The sequence below is a fragment of the Oculina patagonica genome, chromosome 6, assembly GCF_052425735.1.
Source record: "Oculina patagonica isolate OP01 chromosome 6, crgOcupat, whole genome shotgun sequence".
In the NCBI taxonomy this organism is placed as follows: domain Eukaryota; kingdom Metazoa; phylum Cnidaria; class Anthozoa; order Scleractinia; family Oculinidae; genus Oculina; species Oculina patagonica.
In genome coordinates this window covers 25,063,236-25,090,320 of record NC_135763.1, presented here as the reverse complement: position 1 = coordinate 25,090,320, position 27,085 = coordinate 25,063,236, and the positions used below count along the sequence as shown (strand labels likewise).

Genomic DNA, 27,085 nt, shown 5'->3' with positions numbered 1-27,085 from the left:
TGCGTGACGCACTTAAAAAACATTGGCCAAATTTATCCCAAAAGAAACATGTCGAGACTATAAAGGAAAACTTGTAAGATACTGAAAAGGAGGAGAGTGTATGCTACACCACAGGAAAAGCCAGCAACGTGTCACGACACTCTATAGAATTAACAAATGGCAAAGAATTTTCAACAACTCTGGGATTTTAAAATTAAATGTGAAGATGCTGGAAGAAAAGGTGACAGAGAATAGTGAAAATTACATACAGCTAAATCAAAATATACAACCAAAAACCAATCGATGACCAAATATGCTTATGTTACATTCATATTAAATTTTTTCTGGAACTTTTCTCTGTTGCTGACTGACAAAGTCCGTTTAATTGCTCTAGTCAAATTTTACATGACGAAGGCTGAAACTGTTGGCCAAAATGTTGTAAAAACCTTTTAGAATTTTCATACAAGTTCCTGTGTTTTTTTTTAGTTAAGCGACAGGGACAATTTAAGAAAACGTTCTAAAGGGAATGAAATTGTCTAAAAGCATGTTCATCTTACCAAATACATATGACCGAAATTGTTTGGTCAAAACATCTTTGAATATTTTTTAACAAACGTTGTTATGTGTTTATAGCCGGCGACACCAACTGTTTAACAAAAGTAAGTATCTTGAAGAAACATTGCATACAGCGTAAGAAGGAATTGAATGGTTTAAAAGCAAGTCAATTGATGCCTCTTACCACAGATGAGCTGTCCACCTTCTGAGGCCGAGCCTGTCTGAAAAATGTACCGACTCTGTCAACAGAGACTGGGGAGAGTGAGGCCCAGCCCTCCACCTGAACTATCACCTGATGTATGTTAAGCTCATGAGTGTCCTAACAGGGCAAAATCATAGTAACAATGCCAACGTCAATAAAATGATCTTATCATTGTCTCATCCTTATGTAATAAATCCCTGCTTATTCATAATTTCTCTCTCCCCTCCTTTACAATGTTTTAAACTCAGGATGTCTTGCATCCGTGTTGGAAAAACACAACAATGACAAGCATGTTATGATGTCAGTGTCCATGCACTGAATCACTGCCACAAAAATTAATGTACCACAAAGAACCTGTTTTAAACTAGCCTAATGGTGGTAAAATTTATTATAATGGCTGTCAAAGAAGGGAACATAATTCTTCATGTTGTTGAGTGCTAGCTACATTGTCACAACTGGCAAACATTTTAAGAGTCTTAAAACCGCTTTCAGTGTTACCTAGCGGATATCTCTTGACATCCATCTTTCGATATGCTAAACAAACAAAGCGAATCGAGATCCATCAATCACAGCCCACTAGAGTGATCTTCTAAACTTGTGAGTTCACTTGCATGAAACAAACACCGGTATGCATCGATTTTGATTGGCTCATTTCAAACAGCACATCGAAAGATGGAAGTTGAAAGATTGTAAATGTGCCAATGTTCCTGCATTGCATCACTACATGCACCATGGCATGCCATTTATCAACATTGCTTCCTAGTGAACTTACTCTGTGCCTCAACTTCTCTCCAGAAGTGAACTCAAACGGAGCCTCGCCACCTGAAGGGACCTCTTTCCACTCCGACATTTTTCCTGAACCAGAGCCAGGCAGACCTGGCAGCGCCTGACCTGTGCTCGCCAAGATCACCTTTGATGGAGTGGTTGTTACTGTCTTAAACCATACAACACACCCTGAAATGAAGATTGAAATGAATTTCTGATACCATTCTGCAATTTCAACAGCTGAAAAGTTCAATGTTTTCTGCACAAGAATCACTAAGATAGTAAATTATTGTTTAGCCGACATATACAACCTTGCATAATTTAAATGCAGCATCAAGTATCCACAACCAAAATCACTCCTCATCTTGTAAATCGCGGCTCCAACATTTATAGATGGGAGCAAGGGGCCCTCCAAACAGTTTCTGTATGGCGTTTGCTGTGTTGAACTCAAAATCCATTGTAAACAGATATATTTTTACAAATTTCCAGCTACTTTTGCTGGAGATTATTACTTATCCTCTTGGAAGAATTTTTAGGCCAACAAAGATTACAATTTGCCATTACCCACTTATGCTCCTGGATGGAGAGCGGCACAGTGAGAGTCAAGTGTCTTGCCCAAGAACACAACACAGTGACATCGGCCAGGCACAAACCTGACTCCCTCACTTCAGAGTGCAACACACTAACTCAGCATAACGCAATCGTTCCTCCTTATGTAGTTCTAAAGTTCTAAACTGCAGCGGAAAATGAAGCTAGTTGTAAGGTGGTTCCGTAGTTGTTCCGAGTGCATTCGTCCTGAAACACTTTGATGGAATTCGATTTCACTCTATTTGACTTTAACCAGACCCCACGTTTGCAACAAAATCGCATCAAGTGAAATCTTTATTTTTTCAGTGGATGCGATTTTGTTCTAAATCCAGTAAAACCCCAAAATCATTAAAGAGTCTTTTCCACAGTTAAATCTAATTCCATCATATTAAACTGAACTAGGTAAAAGTTCTTCCAAACTTTTATGGCCAAAAAAAAAAAAAAAAAAAAAAAAAAAAAAAAAACTTTTATGGCCATCGGGTTAAAGCTGAAAAAGTTATAACCAAAAGTATGTCATGAACGAGTGCTTCTGAAATAACTATAGAGCCACTTTAAGTAAAGAATAAATTGAGAAATCAAACCTGTATGGTTTCTAAGCACAAAAGGAACAAAAGGTGATCGACGCCGAGGAAACCCTGATCCTGTTGACCATAATGACGCACTAGACTCTGGCCTGCTTGTTGAACTGCTCAAAGGACTTTCAATACTCATGCTCCGGTTAAGACTATCATGCCTGCTGTCACTCATACTTGATGGCACTGAGGGAAGGCTAGGGGTCTCTGTTGAGGCAACCGCTGACACAGGCGATGGCTCTGGTCTGTAGTAGTCTTCGGACCAACTGGCAATCGTGTGGTTTATCATGTTGATTAACGTTGTTGTCACGGTGACGTCAAGACGATCTGGAGCTTTTAATCCAAACAAATAGCTTTTACAATTATGTAGAAAGTGTTTTAGCAATGATTTACACCTTGGTTAACTAATTATAATTTACGAGGTAGAGGCTCAAATGTTGTGTAGCCCCATGCATATAACAGCTTTGTCATGCACAACTCCTTTTAGTATTTAATTGCTCACTTGTGGAACAAGTTGCCAAATCCTCGCTTAATCCTCGACTACCTTGGCACAATTTCGCGCTCGTTTAAATGGCATCAAGTAAATTCTCGTCATCACTACAACCGACTTTGTTACATGCCATGAATTTTTCAAGAGCACAGTAAAGTACAATCAGTCAAACCTCCCATGAATGGACACCCTTGGTACCTAATAAAGAGTCCAGTTAGGAGAACTGTCCGCTTATGGGTTGTGGAATTTCAAAATGTAGACTATGTCTGACTGGAACCATGACAAAGTGTCTGTTTACGGGAGGTAAAATGGACTTACAAATTCTTAGAACTAAGATTTAAAACACGTATGATCATCGAACACAGGCGTATTTCCGGAAATACGTCTGTGTTCGCAGCTAGTAAGCATTGGAACTGATACTTTAAGCCTTGGACTACAGCGCTTTATAACCAGACAAGTAAAAATGCCACACATTAGTGTATCATAACTTACCATCTAGTTTAGCAAGAAACATGGATGAAGATGTTGGCGTCTTACGTTGCTCCTGCCAATGAAGCTGACATCTAAAACACAAGCACACAACACAATTATGGGCGTTCCATTTTAACGAACATGAAAAGGCAGCAAAAAAACTCAAACAACAAAAACATAGACATCCCAGACACCACAGACAGCAAACAGAACTTGACTGTCCCCTTTCTTATCGATCCTAATAACAGAGGCGCTTTCCATTTGACAGAACTGGATGGTCCGGTGGTTTTGAATGTGAAATTGGCCTTTTGCACGAGACCTTCACACAAATCCACCACAACAGTGTATAATATTTTTATAGCATTGACTGATTTGGCAGGACAAATTTGACTAACAACGGAATTTTGTTCTCAAATATACCGGTCTGGCTGGCCATTTCTGACTAATGGAAAGTGCCCGTAATGTCTACTACTTTCGTCTGTGATGACATACCAGAAGCGTACATTTTACTCTTAATTACCATACTTAACGTCAACATTCCTTTTTAAGAAAGACCTTAAGTTTATAATTTGCGTGTTTGATCACTTACTTCCATGGTTCCACAAAAGGTTCCCAGTCTGATACGTTTCTGTTGTAATACTGCACAATCAGGGTGCAGTGAGCTGCCCCATCACCAGTGGACTGCAGGTCATGCCAGAAATACAGATCTGTCAATGAAAGACAAATGTAAATTAAAGTACGAGTAGTGTCACAAATCATTTATCATGGTTTTGATATTAAACTTCACAAACAAGGAACTCAGTTGACAATGCTTTAGATGTATGTCACGTGCTGTTTGTATTATTATACATACTTTGAGTGCTGAATTCAATGAGTGGTACATCGCTGTCGCCACAGTCATCAATCAGACATACACACACTGTCCCTGCCCGGACCTAAGAGGACAAACAGTAAAATATTATAGGCTACCCTATCCACATTTCGGACAATACACGATCCTCCGTCAATTTGTATGCTGTGCCTTTTGGAATCTCTAGTTTACTGTAAGTTCTGGGTTGGTCCATTCACTATAATATAAACAATTAATGTTAGAGCAAATTTCACCAAGATAACAAAGTCGCTTTGCTTGGATCAAAAATGTTAACAAGCTCAAAGATTGTGGAGTGGGTGGAAAGCAATATATACCCCAAATTTTAAGAAACAAAATTTGAAAATTTAATTTATTTTTAAGAAACAAAATTTGAAAATTTTCAGAGCTTTGTACGGGCCCGCCATATTGGTGTTCCACTTTGGTACACCATTACATGGTGGCCAAAACTGTCTGCAAGAAAAAAATAAAAAAGTCATGTGTTGCACTTCGGAGTGCTTTGGTTATCATTTTTAACTCATTGGCATATCTAAACAGAATTTAAAAGTGCGGAAACATTGGTTTCTGTGATTTGAGAACACGTTGCGTAAAGCTGTCTCAAACTTCAATACGCTTCATCTCCAAAACAATGCACTCTTCTGGCACCAAAATTTCCCCAGCAATTAGGGAAACTGATGTCTAGAATACACGAAAAGAACAACTTTGAAGGTTCAGTAGGTTTGAATTAAGAATTTTGATGATACATTAATGTTCATCATAAAAGTCGATGTGGTTGCATAAGGTTTGTACACAATTTCGAAGAAAAAGAAAAAAAGGAACACTTAAAAGAGTCATGTCATGTATTGTTTGTGTAGGAATGTCTCAAGACCTTGCCCAAGCAGAAAGGCTCATGGCATTTAGATGATTCATAATATTCATAAAACTATCCATAAGTGACATCTGGTCTACCCACCTCAAAACCTGCAAACTGCCAACTTTGAGCACTGCCCTGCTGTTGAGCGCTTTGTGCTTGCATGACAGGGGTAGCATTCTCAAGAAGCCATGTAGCAGATGCTTCCAGTCGACCTGATGTGGCTTGAAGGGCTTTGATGCAATCAGATTCCTTAAAGCCCAGTTCTTGAAGACGTTTGACTGTCATTGCTATTGTTGTGAACAATAAAATGAAATAAGAAATACAACAACACGCAAAGCCAACAGCTTTATGCTTTACCGCACGAAACCTCCAGACAATCTCGTGAATTTTGCATTTTTGTTTAAAGGGTCTACGTCACGGGAATTTCACAGATTTTTTTTGTAAACTGTTCTGGAATTAGTGGTAGGCAATTTAACCCATGAAAAACATCTCCTTTGAACATTTAAAGGAAGATATAATCTTAATTTGCGGATAGAAATCAAGCTACGGCTGTAAACACGATTTTTGAAGATGCGTGGAAACAACTTGAAAAATTAAGCCTTAATTTTTAAAAATTGCAATCTATTTCCATCCGAGCCATCCGCAGTTAAAGACGCTTGTCAACAGTTTCAGTGCTCCAATATAGCCATTTTTAATAAAAATTGACTATTATTTTTAGGTTTCCTACGACACAAATATAAATTTTGGCTGTTCAAAAATCTGGTTAAATCCGTGACATAGTCCCTTTAAGTGGAAGCCTCCTCCTTCAAATAAGTACCCCCTTTGAACGTATATTTTTAATAAGTGCCCCTTTTTCAGTAAGCATCACAATAATGTAGGTGACTCTATTCCAATAAACACCTCAGTTATAGTTATGTCCCAATCAAAAGTCTTGGGACACTTTAACATTTTGCTCACATATGGTCTTATGACTTTGTCTTCACCTTCCCCTCCGCCCACCCCCAACACAAAGCTAATGTTGATCTATCCCTGTCAGGCCCAACATTCCAACATTGCTTTGGTGGAGAGTGGGTTCAGAACGTCAAATAATGATTTCGCACTTCAAAACAAGTTGTCAATAGTCGGCATTAATTTCTTGTCAAGTGTTCCAAGGTGTTTTGGCCAGGATTGTAGACCGCCATTGCTCAGAAAACTGTCTTTGGACCATCGAACATGTGATGTAAAACGATAACCAATGTTTTTCTTACCATCAAAGTTGTGATCTGGTATCTCATCTGTAACGTTAGCACTAGCCTCACTTTTAATAGCTTTGTTCAGCTGCTTGGACACAGACTCTAGGATACTTAGGTACAACTTGTAGTCATTGTATGACACACGCATGGTCAGAGGTCCTTGAAGGTTAACCTGCAATTAGTAGAAATCCAGATTATTTCGGCACTCAGCCTCCCCTAGACAATCGAGTTTTTATTAAAAGATTCTCTTACAAGAAGAGTACACTGCACGATTTCACTAAACAAAGTTCCTGATTAATTTTTTAAGGCATTTTGACAACTTTCTGAAATTATCACACCGTTGTCAAAAAGGGGCCAAAGATTGCAGACGTCTGTGAGTTGATTTGATTTGTATTTTTAAGTATTGTTTCCACCTTACTACAAGTATTCAAAGATAACAAAATTGCCTTATCCACTAAACTGTTATCCTTAATGTAATCAGAATAAAGTCAAGAGGTGCTTCTGTAAGTTACGAGAGACAGATCTTTATAGCACATGGCACATGCCTATCTCCTAAGCAAACCCATTCTCGACTCCAGAGCACTTCTCTTTCGCACATAACTGTCACCGTCAGTCACATGCAAAAGACAAGAGCTCTGGGGTAGAGAATGTAAGCAGACCATAAATTTTCATTCCCATATCTCATCTTGAGAGCCCATCACTGCTGATAGATAAGTGTGTGTTACACTTCATGAAAATCCACACAAAAATCAATCAAAATCAGTAGCCGATGTCACTGCAATTGTCTGGGAAATGGAAGGTTTTACTGAAAAAACCCTACAGGTCTTACTTACTTCTAAACTAGGTAGCTGTTCCTCTGCAATGTCCAGCAGGCCTGCATTCTTCCTTCCTTTTTGTCTCCTGGCATTGTTCAGCTCGACTAATGCTGATGTTGGATCAATGATTGACAGTGCGGTCTCTTCTTCACAGGACAAGACACAAGAGAACATTTCCAGGCTTTGAACACTGCACGAAAGCCACTTCTGACTTTGAAGGTGTGGACGCCACGCCAACACGGCTGTTATCTATACAGGAAGAAGTAGTGACATTATAAATGAGATTATTTACAGGGCGGAAAGAAACATGCAATTTGATCCTTGCTTAAATTGGTTGGCTCACGCTGATGATTATGTCACTGTTCATTCAAGAAGAAGTTGCATTGGATAAAGATTGATTCAGTTGCTTTTTCATTATTGTTTTCTGGCTATATGAAATTTTGAAGCAAAAGGTTTGTTAACGAGACAAGCTTAAAACATGGCTCCACACGGTTCGAACACCTCGTACAAACAGAAAAAGGGGGCAGTGAAGATCTATACAAAACTATTGAAATGAGGTAATGTAGTACCTTAAGGACAACAGCGTGTGTGTCCACTGTCTTTACATTCTCCAAAACAACCAGTTCTGTTCCTGAAATATTCACTTTCATCTCAAACGTCTTTTGTGGCTGAAATAGATTGAAATTGGTCCAAGCACTAGACAATGTAATTTCATGTCCCATTACACTAACAACACTATCTTAAAGTCTTTGAGTTTATACACAACTAAAACACCATGGCAACACAAGGTTATTCTTACGTTAGAACCACAATTAGCATTCATAGGGCAAACAATTTTCTTGAAGAAACCAAAATCAACCTGAACACCTTTAACCCACTATTTGGCAAGTATCTTTGGCACTTTTACATCGAATATTCAAAGATCAAAGCATGGCAAGCCTGTGATCCGATATCTGCGTGTTATCTACCTGTGGTTGTGCTGGCATCTCACATCTGGTAGCTACTCCTGATGCAGACGGAGGTGGTGTTTCGTATGGCTTGCTTGAACTGCTGTCCTCTGACATGTCCATGGACTGTTCTTGACTTGCAGTGGCTCCTGAGTCTTAACAAAAGAAACCACTCATATTAACACCATAGACGTCACCATGTTATTTTGAAAGGTTAACAACTGTTTAACACATCAATAACAAAAACAAAGATAAGTTAGATGGGAGCCTTTGTCATTTCCTTCAGTTAAATTGGAAGCCACAAAAACAACAGCACCTTGCCATGTCAGCTTGGGTAACTAAAATTTATCTCTCACTACCTCGTATTATGTGGACATCCAATATATCACAGAGACTCACACACTTGAGAAAAAGTTTTTGACTATCATAAAAATAGTCGTACATTGGGTCTGCTATGATTAAAACAAACTTAATTGCTTTAATTTTTCTTGCAAAGGGTGCGTTGTATTGCCATAGTACTTAGATCTCAATAGGCCATTTCTGAGATGCTTATAACCTGTTTCAAAAAGAGTCATGGTACACATCTTTTCACATAGAGATGAGTTTTACTTGCATGTTTAATGTCTTACATATGAAACGTTGTGTACCAGGGCTTGTTTTGAAACAGTGGTAAACGGCAACTCGGTAATGGCTTATCCACAGTGGAACCCCCTATAAGCGGACATAGTACCACAAAAAAGTGAGTGGGGCTAGATTTCCACTGACACGTAAATTTTTACGTGCGTTTACGTGCGTAAAAAAATTTAGAGACAATGAATGAACCACTTGCGTAAATGTGTACACAAGTCGTCTCTAATTGTCTCTAATTTTTTCACGCAGGTTAACGCAAGTAAAAATTAGGCGTCAGTTGATTCCACCTAAGTGTCTGCCAACCGGAGATGTCTGCTATACAGGAAATGCCTCTTATTTAGCAGAGGTTCACTGTACCAAATAACCACTGCCAATCACTCTGTTTCTAGTACATATAAAATATGACCAGTCGATATAATTTGCAAACCTGTACTGGGTTTGAACATCCGACACATGATGAAGTTGTAAGTATCCAGTAGGTAGTCGATAATCAGCATGATACGACTGTGATTAAACAGAAATGTTAGCAGGGTCTTTCTTGTTGTGTCTCTGTAGTGAACCTCGAATTGAAGAGAGTCCTCCTGCTCCTGAGCTGATGCTGATCTCCTTGGTAACAGAACCTCAGTGAAGATACATGAATCAGAATCATCCAGGTCCAAACCTTAGAATAGGAGCAAGAAAAACTATGATTTCAACTGCCTGACGTAGAAAAATTAATGACTTTTAACTTTTCCTAACTGAAGATGTACTCTTCAAGCATGATTTTAGATAAGATTTTTTTTACTCATTTACCAACACTTTGATCTCGTTCAAGTTATTTTGTAAGCCTTGCTAGCCTTTGAACGGACGTTTGTTTAGCAAATATAATTTTCGATGATGATGCACTGTTAAATTAATCATGAGTCTGATGAGCCCTGTTTACCGTTGTTGATTGAAATCTTTTTAATTGTTTTAGAATTTATAGTGTCATTCTATAACTGAAAGACAGCCAGAATCAGCAGAGGCTTTTCTACTCTCTGGCACATCAGAGTCGCTTATCAGTGGTACTGGTATGAGTAATGCAAAGACCATTACAACGCAAATGATAGGGGAGCATTCAATTAATTCGCATCACAGTGTCATAGATACAATAGTCAAAAGAGTATTATCACTTTTCATTTTATTTGACGAGCTTTGTGACATATCAGTGCATCATGGAAATAATCCCAGCAGACAAATGTACATTTGTATAATAGTTACCTTTCTGCCTGGTATCTTCAAAGATGACCTCTTCAGACACCAAATCGATGGTTTTTGACCAATCAGAAAAAGATTCAAACTCAAACTTGGATTTGATGAAGTCAATCCTGGCCAAAGATGGGAGCTGAGTGTGGTCTGCATTCTCCTCTGGATGCTCAAACAGTTGTATAGGGAGAAGCTCCAAACTTACATTGACTAGATCAATACTCATTCGCAGACTTGTCCATACTTCCTCTGCCTCTGGAGGCTAAATAAAAAAATGATAAAATTAATTGTTACGAAAATGTAATGCAAGAGTTACCACACTTAACTAAAAGTTAAGTATCTGTAAACGTTGCTACATTAAAACTTTCAAACTTGGTAAAATAACTAAATTTTCCATTAGCTTTCTAGCTATGTTATGTTGTTTTAAAACCTTAGTGGCGTTACGACTAGAGAGGTCGAACTGTCTCTATTGAGGACTGTGTGTACATTCTACTGCTCCTACATGACTTTTATCCTCATTCCAAACAGCTCATATCTTCCCGGTATTCTTAACCTGAATCTAGTTGCCTCGTGGATAACTATGCCACTGACACTACGACACTTTGAAACTAAAAAGGGCTATATAACCATTTGTCCACAGCTGCTTCAAATGTAAAGACTTTTTGAGATTTTGAAAAGTTCATGGATAACATTCCAGAGATGTAACTTGTCAGCTGAGCAGCACTGACGAACCACTATACCAATTAAAGCACATGCTCAAAGAAAAAAAGACTTTGTGACTTAAGGGTAAACTAACGAAGACAGAAGCCCTTACCTGGTGTACAATCACCTTTCCAAGTGGATCTTGGATAACAGAAGATGGTCTCTCAAATTCTTCAAGAGGTTCTCCAAGGTTTTCCCCCAGCATTCCAAGGATGAAACAGTACTGGGAATAATCCAAAGACGCACACACTGAAGACAAGCGTCCACTGAAGTTGAAATCCGGAACTGAAACATATTTATAAGTTTAACAGCTCCTTTGTTTTCTGACACACAACTAAGTAAGTTATCTCAAATAAAGTATCAGGCTGCCGTTAACCTTATACACCACAGCTTGTTTTAACTATGTTCTAACAGTGTGGGATTTCTCAATCGATTAGTCTCATTCAGTGCTCTGGCAGGTTTCTCCACCTTTAGCCTAATTTAGTAAGATGACAACATAGTTATTTTGATTTCATGTTCACCACTTGGTTGAGCTTTGTTTCTTCTGGTGATTGTGGTCATGTTATTGCAATTGTATTGTTTGAAATTGTAAAAGGATTTTGCTCTCTTTGGAGACACTTTCTACGCTCAATATCACACTAGTGAAGTCATTCATGATTCACTACCATTCACTGCTATAAAACTTTCTGGTAGATCCATTTCAGTTTTAAACTACGTTTCTTTCTCTGTTGTAAGGTGAGATGCATCAGACGTTGTGTCCTATAGTACAAGAGGTTTTGAGAAGTAAAAGGTAACTTGTAAAACTTTTCCCTTGCTGATTAAAAGTACATTGTACAAGCATGTATTAACTCGTATCAAAAGTACCTGCTCTACTAAATGCCCAGTCCAAGTTTCTTTCTACAGTTAAATTCAGTCTGCACTTCTCCTTCAAAAGCTTTAAGCCCTGCAATCAACCAAGCAAACAAAAGAACTACCAGTATCACAATGAGATAATCTTAAGGGACAGACAGACAGACAGACAGACAGACAGACCGACTGACTGACAGACAAACAGACAGACAGACACACAGACAGACAGACACACAGACAGACAGACAGACAGACAGACAGACAGACAGACAGACAGACAGACAGACATGCATGAGTCTATTTGGCTTATAGCTTCAGTTTCTCACCTGGCTTCTGTAGGAGAATTCCGAGGTGGCCTGCTGATTGTTGGCATTTACTCTTGTGGCTGTAAACAGATCCATGTCCACCAATTCAATGTGCATACTGTCTAGCAAGCAGGTATGACGTGGGCGAGAAAGTCCTACAAGCAAATAGGTAAAAATTGTGAACATGACAAGCAAGTAACACTAAATGACAACTGCAGATCTTTGGTCCTTTATACTATTATACCTTGTTCTCATTCATTCCTGAAATAAATGACTTCGCTAGCAGTTTACTCTCTCGGATCATGGTCGGTGACCCTTACTTTTTTAATGGATAAACGATTACATGTATCTACGGACAAAAACAATTGATTTTTTTTTCGACCTACATGCGTCCGAGTTCCGCTTTTGGAGTATTTCGTTTTGCCGTCTGACAGTTTCAAATGCCTCTTTTACGGTTAAATCTTCCAAAAAGGATGGGATGATAACACTAGGAGTTATCACACAGACGCACTTTTACAAAATATGACTAAGATTGTTTGCCTCCGTTGACTCTTCCATAATTTATACCATACACACCGTGAAGACCAGGATGAATAAGTGCGCCAATTTTTCTCTGAAACGAAGTAGGTGACCCAACTTTTTTTACATTTCTGACACAAGTAACTCATTATCTGACCGCAGTGAAATTTTAAACAAATCTATTGACTAGGAAATATTTGCGCGAACGTCCTCAATAACAAAGTAAGACCTACCAGAATCTGTCTGTGATTGTGATCTTTGCCTGTTTTTACAATGTGCCAATGTACCAGGCGACCCTTCCCAAAGAAAACCATTAGCAACAGTAAGGTTACCAAGGTCAGCTACCAGCATGTGAGAAGACTTAGCTGAGCGTGGTACAAGAATGACAGGATTGCCAGCCTTGATGTCAAGTGCTACTCGAGTTCCTCTTCCAAACATCCATGAAACCTGTAATGGCAACCGAGACACTATGTTTACACAGGTAGGAGTTCACAACAACTTTACTATAAGACGTGGAGACAAGAGCTTATTAGCATTCGTACCACACATTCCTATTTTGCGTTCACTTCTTCTCGTTTAAGCAGCATGAAAATCAACCAACACTGGAAAGATCACACAGGTTTTGATTCCAAGCCTATACATTAGCTTCATGAGCAGAATGAAACAAAATTCTCTCTCGTTTGTGAAAGAGACTTGGATAAGTCCAGAAAGCTCTGTCTTGAAATTAAATTTGACCTTGCTGGTGACAAGGAATCTCATCTGCCTATGAATTCTCAGCAGAAGAATCTTTACGCCAACAAACCAAAACCGTGTAATATATAATACACACATTCAGTCATGGACATACATGTCTTATCTATTTAACACCAATGCCAGCTTGAAATTACATTATGTTGCGTGCGTTTGTAAGGTAAGGGCCTGCCTTGCGTTTTCTACCTAAAGAACACCTTGAATAATGTGCCAGGCCAATTTGTCTTATACTTAATTAAAACGATGACTAAGTTCGTATGAGCCCCTTCCGCGGGCTATGCATCTCCCTGACATGGAAACGTATCGATTAAAACTTTATGTCTCAACTTGTTAGTTACCTCGTTTCCTTCAGAAGCAGCCCTCATCCTGCCTAACACCTCCTGTAGCTGTAGATAGTGTTGAAAGAACACCACCAACTCTGTCTGGAATCGCTTGGTGTGCACATACTGCACAGATGACATCCGTAACTTGAGACTCATGTCATTTGCCCTTAGTAAGTCAGGATCAGGGGCACCATACTTGAAAAAATCAAAACTTAGCGCTTCCTCTCCAAATGTTGTAAACCTGATAATAACAAAAAGCATCAAGTTGGATGTACAAATACTAAACTGAAGCAAAGTGTCTCACTTGATTGTGACGCAAAATGAAACCATACTCCAACACCAGTGTAAACAATCTCTCAAGTATATCATTCAGTGTGTAATCCGAAGAATGGATTCAAAATCACACTTTTAATTGCAAAAATTGGATTTAGGCAGACTAAAAGAAATGGTACTATAATGGAAATTTACTCTTCCACAACTCCCATTTTTCGAAATCTTCCATAACCTTAGAGACTGTCTGACAGCATCTCCTTCAAGGAGATCTCCACTTATCGAAGATTTTAAATGCAGTTTTGTGTCTGACTGGGACGATAACTTGGTGTCCACTCAAAATAAGTGCCCGCTTTCAGGACGTTTTTTTATTGTCATAGACCACGCCCCATCAGAAACCAGGAAACCTTAATGTGGGTAAAGCTTACCTGGTCTTGAGCCACATCTCGCAGCGAGTAAAGGCAGTTACGTCCATGTACAACATAGGGAAATTAAAGAAACTTACTTTTCTCTGTACAAAGTTCCATGTGGAGACATGTCTGTAACTGACATGCTGGACAATCTTCCCTTAGCAGCAAAGTTTCCATCTTGCATGTTGATATGTGTAAAAAGACCAAAAGCCTTGACTTTGGCGATGGGATATCTTGTCTTGCTTAACGTCAGAGTCAGAGCCGACACTTGAAATTTGACATCTGTGTTGATGCTTTCATTCTCAGTCTGTTCTGCAGCTTTGAACAAAAAAAAACACAAGTATCTATCATGTCAAAGGCCTTGCACTTAGTTTAAATTTAAAAAAATATGATAATTCTTTACAGTTCAACCTTGATAGAATGAGCTTTCTTACTTCCACTATAAAATTTTGTAGTGCATCTGGTGCCTGTTATAAAAGCCGCAATTTGTACAGCTTGGGCAAAATATTTGTTGCAGTGTACATCCGACTTCTCTTATAAATCCGTTACCTTGCACTATACACATCAGTCGTAACAAACAAAAACTCTCAAAAGGAAGCTTGAAAATTGAAAACGTTATACACAGATAGACGTAAGGCAAAGAGATCTTGTGTTTACTATTGGAATAAATATATTATAATTCCTTTGGACTGAATCAGAATGTACATGTATATCGTATCTGGATACCGTTTGTGGTGACCACCAAGAAATGCATTTGCGAAAAGAATGGGTACGATTTGTCAGGGTTTATCCTACTCTTAAAAAACCATTAATATAAAAACCTTAATGTACAGTCAGTGTTAAATTCAATTGCCTTTATTTTTCATAAATACATAATTGCGTTTTACAAGCCAGTGCTCAGTATTACAAGTACCTGTACTTTGAAAATAAAACTCCAGTCCTGGTCTTAACCTCCAATCATTGGCTAGAAGCTGCAAATTCACACACTACATTGACAATACTCTACCTACCTTCCATTTGACTCAGCTGCTGATTTTCATTGACAGCCTCGTTCCACTGATGAGGCTGTGGAGATGTGGTGTTTGGACTTGAGGGTTGGGAGGTAGGGGGCTGCTGTGGCACTCCAATTCCAAAAAACTCTAAGACGATAACCCAGGTTTGTAAATTCAAATTTGCTTCCAGTGAGTTGAAGTCCACATTTATGAAACGGTTTACCTGTTAAAAATAAGTTATTTAAATTATGATGATCTACTCAGCAAAAAAATCTACTTAGCAAAAAATTGATACAGCTATATACCATTACAGGATGAAGGATGTATTCGGTACTTAGTGATTTTTTAAAAAAAAAGCTTTATCATCATAAACACCCAATTATGCAAGTCACACATACCATTGAATGTCATTTTACTTTTTTAACCCCAAAAGACTTTATTCATCGTGTATAAATAACGGATATCTTTCTGTAACTATCTACGTTAATCCTTTTGAAAAATAATTATAGTACACAACAACAAAACAGCGTTTACTTTAACTTGCATGTCTTCGTCTGTGGTATGAAGCAAGCTGACATGTAAGATTTTCTATCCCATGGACGCCTTCATTAGCACAAAACAAACAAAATCATAAACTGCAGCTTGCACCAAAGATTGACTGTTAGGCGAGGCAATGCCGTCAGAATTAACAGTGTTTGTATGGGAATCCGATAATTTTTTCACAAATTGAATTCTGCACAATTTACGAATCGTAAAGTTAAGATATTAAGGAATCTCCAAATTGACTGATGTAGCTGTGCTAGAAAACGTTCAGTTCCGTTTTAATTTTCCATACTTTTCTATTATTTTCTCTGCAAATTACGTTCCGGTTCAATGAGTTGACGCGTTTCTTGGGAATTAAGAAATAGAAAAATGCCGTCGGTAGTGGGGGGGGGTGCTGTGGGAAGGTCGAGGGTGTCTCTTTCCATTAACGCGGAAACTTCTTTTTTTAGAAGAAGAAAACGCAAAAGCAAATAAGTGCTAAAAACTACCGGGTCATAACAAGGGAGTCTTGAATATTTTTTGTTAAAAAAAAAAACAAGAAAAGCCGTGGTAAACTGAAGTCACACTGGAAGGAGTAGACTGTGGTTTCCTCTCACTACCGATGGTTTCGAGACGACGCTGCCGTCGGACCAACCTTGGAGGTGAAAGTACATATTTTTTTTGTGACTCGGCTCTGGTGTATCTTGTCCGTTGAGGGCGTGAATATTCTGGTGCTGCAAAGCCTAGTGGAGTGAGTTGCGCCATCACTTCTTTAGGTCAGCCGCTTCGATATTTCTTTCACAGACTATTTTTGTGTGTGAGGGATCTGCAAACATCTTACTCGCTTGTTTCCAAGTGTGCAAATATTTGTTTAGTCTTAACCTGGTTTTTGTCAGCTGTGACATTAAAATTTGTAAATTCTTAGTTGTTGTTGCTTGCTTATTTCCGCCGTGATTTGATTGCTGTGTCCGAAACTGTGTCTCCATCGAGTATAGAAACAAATTTTTAATCAGCGCACGACTTTTGCTATTTTATAAAAAAATATAGACGTGTATGGAAAACTAAAACGTAACTGAGCGCTTTCTAGCCCAGCATTATCCTTCAAATCAATTTTGGTGAATAAAGTCTTCTGCCTAGTACATGTATCTTTACTTTACGATTCATAAGTTGTCCAGAAATTAATATTTGAAAAAAAAAATATTTGCCAACGGATTCCCATACAAACACTGTACTGTAAATTCTGACAGCGTTGCCTACCATGTCAGGATGACGTCAAAAACCGTGACAAGGTCAATTACTAGTCAAGATACAAACCGCAAGTTATTGGCTATCAGTTCGAGCTGTTATGCATCTCGCTAGCTAAAGAAAATAATGCAAACATTTACTCACAGACAGCAGGGCACCTACCGAACTGTACTTGGTAGTAAACTCATCATCTTTCTTGTCAACCAATAGAACGCTAATGTGGACAAGGTTATTCCCTTTCTTTTCTTTCATCACAATACTTGAAGTTCCCATGTCCTCCATTGAGGAGTCACTGTCCGTGGAGACATTAACAGAGGGCATAGAAGGAAATTTCTGATTCTTCAACAGTGGTCGTAGAGGAGCCAATGAACGAAAAGGCCCCTGCTTGGGAGAAGTAGAAAGGCAGTGTGGCAGAGATGAAGAAAAATTTGAGTGTAGCCCAGCTTCTGATACAACAGGGCAAGATGAGGAAAGGCTTGAAGGATAAGCAGAGAGGGAGCGTTCCCTGAAGTGAAACTGACGCGGAGCCGAAGAAGAAATTAAATGTCGATAGGGAGATTCTGGTTCTTGAAGAAGATCTTCAACAAGAAGTCCACCAAGCGAGACATCAAACAAAGTCACTGTTGGTTTGGTGTGCTCATAACGGAGACTAAATTCATAAAACATTATGTCTACAAAATCATGATCAACTTTGTTGAGTTCACCACAAAGCTTGATGCTGAAGTGTGGCACTTCAAAAAGAGCTTGTATTGGTGTAGGTTCCTCAGATTCACTTTCAAATTCAGTAGTTGATTCATCAGGCATCTCACCGTCAACATTTTCACCGAAAGTAACATTTGGTACAAATGAAACATGCTTCTCTGGCAAGACCTTTTCTGGAATGCAAGCTTCCAAATTTGACGCTGATGCACTGGAAAGAAAACATGATATTTAACGAGTTAACAATTCAGAAAACTGAAACGTTATTAAAATTTATTTCCCAGGTCAATCAACTGAGACGCTATCCTTCTTCTTTAAGTAGCACTCTAAAACAGTAGTTTTCTGCGAGACGCATTCGGTGATTTAAATTTGATTTGGGTTTTGTGTTTAAATTTCAATCCGGTTTGAGTTTTTTATCTTTTCTTTATACCTATTTGCATATCATAACTAAATGAAGCAAAAGAAAATAGAAATCAAAGCAGCCTATAAAATTTCACACCAAAAACAAATTTAAACCACAACAAATACAACAATGTAGCAGGAAACAACCACACGATCTAAAAGAACATGCGAAACCACTGGCCACAACATACACCCTAATTATGCCAGCATTATGGAAACAGGCGTGAATCCTAGACAACCTAGACAAAAGGTTATTTACAACCTAGTAACAACCTAGACAAAAGGTTATTTCTAGAGTCATTGCACCCATTCTGAAAAAAAAAACTCTGTTAATGAAAGATCACCCTTCCCAAGGGTTATTGCGTCAGTGGTTGCGTCCCTAGGGGACAACGAACAACAGGCTTGCATATTTGCATTCTCTTACTCTTGCAGAGTCGTTTCTCTGAAGAGGATCGCAGAAGGTAGTCAAAAATTCAGTTGTTTTTCTTTTTTAACATTTTAGATCTGTTTTAAACGTTTTTTTTTTTTTATTGTTAGATATCATGATCTTTAGCATGTACCGTTCAAATCAATTTTCGCTGACAATACGTCACAGATCAAGGATGGCTAAAAGCGCATACATAATTCACATAAATAGATATAACAGTCACATGCACACATTTTATTCTACCTTGGGGAAAGGGTGCTTGGTGATTGAGAAGTGGGACTAGCAACAGACGAGGTTTGCATCCCGGCAGGTGGAGGAACCGGTACTGTCTCCTTACTGCCACCAATGTTGTCAATGGTGTCAAGCAACTGATGGTAGGAATGAGTCGACAGTTCAACCTGCAGGGGAGTGGCAACTTTTGCCGAGATGTGAATTGTTGGCTTTTTCAAGTTCAGTGACATACCCAATGAACCAACATCTTCTGATCGACGATCAATCATAAGTTCAAATGCTGTTTTGTGGAGAATGTGCGTGCTGCTGGATTTTGGCGATTGCAGGATGTTTCTGCCAGTAAATGATTCTGCATTGGATGAAGATGAAGTCCTTCCTGATCGACTTGTGTCCATTGTCAAACAGTACAAGCTCATGTCCTTTATTTCCACAAACACTCGATCAATGTCGTGCTCAACACCTGTTAGGTGTCCTGTATCACTTTCCTCTTCTACGACTTCGATCAAGTGCGTGTTTCTTATAGTGATTTTACCCAAATGAGCAACAAGCATCTCTGTACTTGAGGATGACTTTGGTAACTGAACAACAGGAGAGTCAACTGTGATACAAATGTAAACTCTTCTATTGGGCTTCAGAGGAGCACTGTCCACAAAGTCGCAGCTGTCTTGAAGAACATCAATGTCACTTTCAAATAGAATGCTTCCTTGACGACTTCCAAGACTCCTTTCTTCTTGTCCACCAGTGGTTACAAATGAGGACGAAAGGTAATCAAGTCCTTCTGCCAGTGCTCTCTTCTTACTGACAAGACCCATGGCCACACTGCTGGCAGCTTGACGCAAGCTCTCTCCAAACTGGGCAGCATACTCAGCATAATCCCCTGCTGATAGCAAAAGTTCAGAAAGAAACCTATGCGTGTGAGTATACTGAGCAGAGGCCATGTGCACGTTTAACTGAATGTTCCTTATAATTTCTGCAGTATCCATGTCTTTATCAGTGGGTACTTCCACGATAATATTTGGACATTGTCCACCCTTTTTTGGAATCAGCAGTGTAAATGTAAATGCTCTGCGATCACTAGGGCCATCTTGCATATCTTCTGGTAATGACCACAGAAAAGAAGAATCTCTTAAAGAAAGATCTCCATTGGACAAACTGCCACATGTGTACACTGAACGATGCAGAGAACCCTCTGGAGTGAGATCCGCAATTCTCAGACCTCCAAGAGAGCCATCGATTCGCTGACTTTCCCCAAGAGATGCGTTGAGCTGAACTTCGCTAACAGACACTTCTGCAACTTTTCGTACTGATTTTACTCCATTAAGCTTGATGCTTCGTATCAAAAGAATACTGATGGACTTGAATGAAGCATTGACCTCTGTAACATCAGACAACTGCTCCTGAAAGACGACAATAAATAATGAAGATGCCAAACATTAAACGTTATAAAGCACTGTAGGAAATCGCATAGATTTGTTCAGTACCACTTTTAACAACTTATCTAACAAGCAGAAGAAAAAGCTCTACTTGCTGAATAAATCAAATTTACCGTAAGATGTGACTTACTTCTGAAGATGAATTGTTTAACAATGACACGAGCATGGGACAAAGAAATAATCCAAGTGAATGTAAACCTCTGCAAAAATCACCATCTTTATTATTCACTACATACTCTAAAAATTTACCATCTTTATTATTCACTACGCACTTGATGATTTCGACACTGCTGATCCTAGCAGTATGCAGGACGCTTGTCACATATCAACCTAGTAATGGCTTAGCTCACCACGAGTCTCTCATAGCTCAGTTGGTTTGAGCGCCCAACCGGTATCTAGGAGGCCATGGGTTCGATTCCCGTCGAGGACTCACATTTTTTCTTTGTCCCATGCTTATTTTTAACAATTTGTCTTCATTATTTATCACACAGCTTTAACTTTCTTTTTTTTTTTTCCTTCCCCCCGGGTGGGGGATAGGTACCATCTTTATTATTCACTGACTTACTTCTGCCTGTGGTTGGTATGAATCCATAACAGGTTCCTCTTGCACTGTTGGCAAGTCTCCATAACTGGCTCCAGATTCACCAGACGAGAATGCAGTGCTAAAGAACTGAACTAATGCTGCCAGAGTTTCCTGGTTAGCTGCGATCAAAAGAAATCGTGAATGGTTCAATTAACAAATGAACTCCACCAGCTGAAGTAATAAGGTATCCCGACTAAACTTTGAAGTTTTTCCTTTAACAGGAACAAAAAACATTAACTTTACCCGCTACACTTTTTAGATAGCATTACTTTTCCATAATGTCATTTCTGAATCTGTAAAACCTCTTTAATACAGACACTAAAGGGACAGTGAAGGGGGGGGGGGGGGGGGGGTTTTTTTTTTTTTTTTTGAGACCCCCCCCCCCCCCCCCACAAACAGCCACAGCACCCCCCCCCCCCTTGGCGGGAAAAACGTCTTTATTATGGAGACGTCCGTATTACAGAGATAAAGTTTTGTACTAATTTTGGTCTTTTTTAGGCCAAGTGAACTGTCTGGTAACAGGGAGATGTCCGTATTGTAGGTGTCTGTAACGAGAGTTTCAACTAAATTATTGGATAGATGAGCAACTGAGCAGAACTACAGTTTCAAGCTGAAGAGTTTCAAAATCTGGCAACATGCACTTGGACACTTATTCAGTAAACGTCTCAGTTGTTTACATTCAATGCATAATAACATGTTTTGCAGATATGTTCGTAATATGACTCTGAACGACAAAATGAAGGCAAGTTTTTGTTAATGATGCATCAATCTAAACGCAAAGGTATTTATCAAGATAATTATGTGTCAGGCCATGTCTACTGAAACTGTAAGTCACATGTGGTATGATATTTCTGGTATATAGAACACATGCATGACATGGCAAAGGATCCTACATGCAAAAAGATATCATATCTTACAATTAACGTACCAATCACATTGAGTGTGTTAAACTGCAGGTTGGCAAGGTTTAAACCATTGCCATCGGTGCTTTTAGTAGAAGGGCTATCAGCATCAAAGTGCTGGTAATCAAACGTGATAAGATCCTCTTCCTCCATGACGGCCGTTGTCTCACTTGAAAATGAAACATCACTGTCTTGCAACTTTCTCTTGGAACCTGGTCTCACCAAGTCAGCTACCATGGAAAACGCACTACTCACCGTCTCAGTAAAGGATTTCTCACCTAGAAAGTAACAACAGCAAAGTTTCATTTTAAAAAAATTCAAACATAAACAGCACCACATGAAGTTATGCTTGTAATGGCTACCTGGTAAAAGACCATAGGGTTTTATTAGTTACTTTAAGTTTAAACTAGATCAATTAACTGGAGGTTTGCCTCTGGGCCGGCCTGAGTATGGCCTGGTAAAAGGGTTAACGTCTGTCCTCAGTCTATAATAATTACGTAATAAAGACAATGTAAGAATTTTGAAATAAAACTAGGGGAGCTGAGCTGAGTGTCCGTTATTCTGATTTCACTAGGCCCAACTGAACGGTCGCTAATAAAGAGGAAATGTCCGTATGATACGGTATGGGGAGGTTTGACTGTACTTCGGATTATCCATGTATTTGCACAAGTAGTGCGGTAGGGATGTTTAGGCCACGTTTTTGGGCAGGAATCTCAATAGCGAGGGCAGAAATACATTAACTGGGTGACATCTTAAGCTATTGTCTTGATCTCATTAGTAAAATGCGGAGGAATATCATTTTCTTCAAACCAATTGAACAGGTTTGTCATGTTCATGAGATTCCAGCCCAAAAAGGTGGCCTAAAACATCCCTACCATACTACTCGCACAGTCTGAACATCTACATTGTTAAGCAGTCAATACCTTTCCCAAAACAACATTAACAAAAGGGATAACGAATGACTGAACCAAAAAAAGTGCACCAAGAAATCATTATGGTGCATTCTGCCATGGGTACAAATCATACAGGTGTGCTATTTCATGCCTTGGTAAGCTATATGTCTTACTAATGTTGCCAGCTTTTGCCATATGGTCCTGACTAATGCAGTTGAATGAAGTAGGTAGAACAACTACAACATTGTCATTATACCCCGCAACTTACTTCTGGTTGGGGTAAAACTGGTATCACTTGAAGATTTTGCCGGGTGTGGTTTACATGAGGAAAAAAGTAGTTCATAATCAGGCCCAAAGCTCTGTATTGCATCAACAAGATGTACTCCATGGACAGCAAACGACGTGGTAGAATCATAAGGCCTCTTCATGTAGTTTGCCTTAACTCCTAACACCTGTAGTTCAGCGATCAAGCACCCTATGTAATACAACAATAACGTTTTAACGTTCCTACCAAAAGATATTTAATTTCAGGACTCAACACAAATTTTATCTGTTCCTTTCCTTAACATATAGATTACTTAAAAGCTAGAGACCATGACAAGTTAACGTCTGAAACATCTTTGCTAATCAAACGTTACAAGTGTCAAATCTGTAGAATAAGGTGATGCACTGTGAAACATTGAAAAGCCATGCAAAGAACAAAACCATGCAAATAAGAAGAACTTATCTGTTATTGATTGTTGTTTTTATTTGTTATTTATGGCGTCTAGCTAACAGGATTAGCAAATACATGTTCAAGAAATTAGCTCCTTGTGATAACAAAATTTTTGTTATTATTGTTGTTTTTTTCAATCTGGTTACTGCGTCTATTATCATACCTCTTAAGAATATTCTTTTCTTTCTACCTCGACATCATTTTGCAATTACAATACTATAATTTTACCAAATGTATCTGCATAGTTAGCTTTTTACAAATGAATGTCATGTCACTTCACCAGACGCTATTCTCCAGAGATAATTGTTACAATAAAAGCAAGCCTTATTCTTTAAGAATACATGACTCTCCAGACTGAATAACATATCTGTTTTTTGGTAACTGTTGTAAATACGGAAATGGAAGATGAAAGATAGCCTTACCCATACTGTGAACACCGAGAGAAACCTTGTCAATACTGAACTGAACAAGCAGCATCCTGGACTCTTCCATAAGTTCTTTTGTTTTATCTTCTAATGTGGTGTCCACTGCTGACCTACTGACGCTCCTAAAATACAATTAACCAAACAAAATATTCAAGGAATTTAAAGGAAAAGACTTTTTAGACATAATCATGTATTGTCACCTATCATTCATAATGTTCTTGTCTGCCAATGTCTTGTGAGTCACATGAGTGGCATTTTTATCTTAAGAGCGTCAGGAATTTTATTTGAAGATTAACCTGAAGATTTCTGAAAATGTCAAAAAATTTCGCAAAGCTTCTAAAAATGTCGCTTTTCATTTGGAATTGAACCTTGCTTGTAGGGTTTTTTCTTTCAAAGTTACACTCCTTTCCCAAAGTACAAGAAGTTTCTATGTTTTTTAAACCTGGTTCGTTAAAGGGTAACAACCTCAAATTTGGAAGCTTTACTCTTTGACAAAAGCTCTTGAAAACACATTGCATGTCATTACGAAAACGATAACCTTCACACACAAAATTTTAGTGGTATCTCTTTAAAGTAGTTTTTATAGATAGATAGATATTTTATACATACTCTTTTTTACTTTAATTTGTTTTATTTTACACAGGGCCCCCGTTGATACCAGTCCTGCGACTGAAGGGGTCACCCTGTTAAAATATCGATTATTATTATTAAAAAAAAGTTTCTTAAACATAAGAAATATCAATTTTATAGCTTTTCCAACTTCTCCACACACAAAAACACGGCTTAAACTTGATTCTACCACTTAAAATTGATTCTAGTTCACTTTACTGCTTTTTATTCAGAGTACAATAATATTGAGTGTATCATGCATGCTTCCCAAATCATAAACATCCATGTTCAATAACCTGGTTGGTGATTCCTTAACCATCTCAGGAATTGTGACACTGCTACTGTACAGACTATAGTACAAGTCATCCACACTGCTGTCCATCCCTTGAAACATAAGTCAGAACATATCCATTTAAATGTACCAATGCACCTTTAAAAAGTTTCACAAACTTTCCTACAATGTGGGCAATGATACCAAATGACTTTTTGCAAAGAATAGGAAGCTAAATAATAATCTCCACAACACTACGATGCTGTTACATGTCAATATTAAAAAAGCGTGTTACAGGCTTTTAAATCATTGATACCAAGTAAACGAATTGGGACAAAAAATTAGACAACAAAGGAGAGTTTATTGCAAGTTATTTTCCAGCCAATTGCATAACCACGACTCCTCGATTGCTGTGGTTTGATATTATTGGAAGAAGTACTTTAAGAAGGCAGATATAAGTATAGCCAATGGAGATTAAGGAAATGGTTGTTAAGGAAACAAATGAACATTTACTCACTTGGTTTTGCTCCAAACTTATGCATTTATGACATATAACTTACTTTCTCTTTGGGGCAGTGGGGTAGAACTGGCGACAATCCTTTCTTGTTGCATTTGTGGAGTGGGATTGGAAGCTTTTGGCTTATTCAATTGTTTAACACACTTTGTCAAGGCTTGAAGCTAAACAAGAAATACAAGATACTGAGTATAAGTAGCAGTCAAGGCATCTGTTTTTGGCCAAAAGGAAGCCAACGTCTTAGTTGGACAACAAGAGAATCTGAAGCATTCCCTGTCTTAGTCAGGGAACAGGTAAGTACATTTCTTGACAAATCAATCTGAAGCCAATGAGAAATGATGCATTTACGTTTGATGATAAGAATATGCCAAATTTCAATAAAATACAAAAAAAAGAACCATATGCCAGATTTGGACTTTGTAACATGCAACTTTTGTGGGGGTGCTGCTTGCTAAGTGGAAAAATGCATACAATTTTATCATATAGCATGATCTGATGCTACAGTTGTCATAAGGTTTTTAAACATGTTTCTGACTCCTATGACATTTCCAGCACATGACAGTTGCAAGAACGCTATAGGCTTCATTCACATAACACTAACTGCACTATGCGGACCAGTAAATGACCTGAGCTTGAAATGTTTTGAAAAATAGTTGGCACGTCTTCAGATTGTCCTCTGGAATCCTTACCGGTACAGTTGAACATCTCATAAAGCAGACGTCTCTTTTACTATGGGCAGTAATCACTTGGTCCCAGAGGGACTAGAGTTTACATAATATCTATCTATAATATGGACAGCCACCTCAACCCCTTTGGTGTATGTATAAAACTTAAAGGGGTCAGGCTGTAATCATGCATGATCAGAAGCCTTCAGAACTTCAGACATTGACCAGCCAAAAATGTTGAAGTGAATTTTGGACAACTTTCGAGCTAAATTGCAGAAAATATGGTATTCTAGTACATCCCGAGCCTGAGTAAATAGTACTTGGAGTGGCTACTTAAACTTCGGATAGCAAATACACCTAGAATTAAGATAACCAGTTAGGTCCATGTACCTTGTGTTCGTTGATATGCAGTACCAGGCTGGGCAGCTTAGCAAAAAGAGTCACTGCAGGATACTGGGGATCAGCTGTGAATAGCAATCTCCTGCAAAAAGAACATTTACTTTGTCTTATAAAAAGACAATTAACACAACTATACATTATGACAAAGAGCTAGTGTCGATCTTAAAAACTGTAAATAGAATGATAGAAAATTTTGAACTGATACTCTTTGCAAAGATCGAAAACCCTTTCTTCAATTAATTAGATTGTGCTTCTTCTGTAAATTTATTATTATAACACAAACATTCGAAAGTATCTTACAACAAACTGTATACCATACATTACTTACAATATAGCTATTTTACATTACAGTTCTTGCAGGGACATTATAACCTTAGTATGTACACACACGTACACGCAAGTAACACATAACACTTCTTAACAGAGGTTTTGGAGTCACCTAACTTCAAACACAGGTGATAGAGTTGTACAGTTCATTGCTGGACATTTGCTTCTGTGGTTGCCAAGACTAATCTTACAGAGAAAAAGTTATCACTAACACAGATCGAGGGAGTCAAAGCTATCTGGAGACTCCTCCTCTTGACTGTAAGCTAGGCCTTGGCAGATTGCATGTGCAGTGCCAGGCATATCTATCACTATTTACATTGTACTTCAAAAACTCATTAATAATTCATTAAGAAAAGACAAAGAAAATTAATGTTTAATGAGTGTCTTTATATCTGATAAAGACACGGCTAAATTTCATGTCCAATTTTCATGCTTTATCAAGTCTAAAACACTCGGCTGTGCCTCGTGTTTTAAACTTGATAAAAGACTCCTGCTTGTTTATTAAACATTAC

At 38.4% G+C, this 27,085-nt stretch overlaps 1 protein-coding gene across 1 annotated transcript in view; it reads right to left on the bottom strand.

Annotated features, from left to right (window-relative positions):
- The window catches only part of LOC144656670 (intermembrane lipid transfer protein VPS13D-like), a 76,200-nt gene that overhangs the window by 34,869 nt on the left and 14,246 nt on the right, over positions 1 to 27,085 (bottom strand). The window contains exons 19-47 of the mRNA XM_078516913.1: positions 26,238 to 26,328; positions 25,229 to 25,346; positions 24,694 to 24,781; positions 23,786 to 23,910; positions 22,917 to 23,123; positions 21,782 to 22,033; positions 20,836 to 20,972; positions 18,850 to 20,234; positions 17,241 to 17,988; positions 15,330 to 15,534; positions 14,415 to 14,637; positions 13,655 to 13,880; positions 12,800 to 13,013; positions 12,069 to 12,202; positions 11,758 to 11,836; positions 11,021 to 11,178; positions 10,207 to 10,453; positions 9,395 to 9,628; positions 8,359 to 8,492; positions 7,960 to 8,058; positions 7,409 to 7,639; positions 6,591 to 6,747; positions 5,443 to 5,630; positions 4,476 to 4,557; positions 4,212 to 4,329; positions 3,644 to 3,714; positions 2,671 to 2,994; positions 1,509 to 1,690; positions 719 to 853 (exon numbers count right to left, since the gene is read on the bottom strand). Of these exons, the coding sequence (XP_078373039.1) occupies positions 719 to 853; positions 1,509 to 1,690; positions 2,671 to 2,994; positions 3,644 to 3,714; positions 4,212 to 4,329; positions 4,476 to 4,557; positions 5,443 to 5,630; positions 6,591 to 6,747; positions 7,409 to 7,639; positions 7,960 to 8,058; positions 8,359 to 8,492; positions 9,395 to 9,628; positions 10,207 to 10,453; positions 11,021 to 11,178; positions 11,758 to 11,836; positions 12,069 to 12,202; positions 12,800 to 13,013; positions 13,655 to 13,880; positions 14,415 to 14,637; positions 15,330 to 15,534; positions 17,241 to 17,988; positions 18,850 to 20,234; positions 20,836 to 20,972; positions 21,782 to 22,033; positions 22,917 to 23,123; positions 23,786 to 23,910; positions 24,694 to 24,781; positions 25,229 to 25,346; positions 26,238 to 26,328 (6,592 nt within the window). The remainder of the gene's footprint in view (positions 1 to 718; positions 854 to 1,508; positions 1,691 to 2,670; positions 2,995 to 3,643; positions 3,715 to 4,211; positions 4,330 to 4,475; positions 4,558 to 5,442; positions 5,631 to 6,590; positions 6,748 to 7,408; positions 7,640 to 7,959; positions 8,059 to 8,358; positions 8,493 to 9,394; positions 9,629 to 10,206; positions 10,454 to 11,020; positions 11,179 to 11,757; positions 11,837 to 12,068; positions 12,203 to 12,799; positions 13,014 to 13,654; positions 13,881 to 14,414; positions 14,638 to 15,329; positions 15,535 to 17,240; positions 17,989 to 18,849; positions 20,235 to 20,835; positions 20,973 to 21,781; positions 22,034 to 22,916; positions 23,124 to 23,785; positions 23,911 to 24,693; positions 24,782 to 25,228; positions 25,347 to 26,237; positions 26,329 to 27,085) is intronic.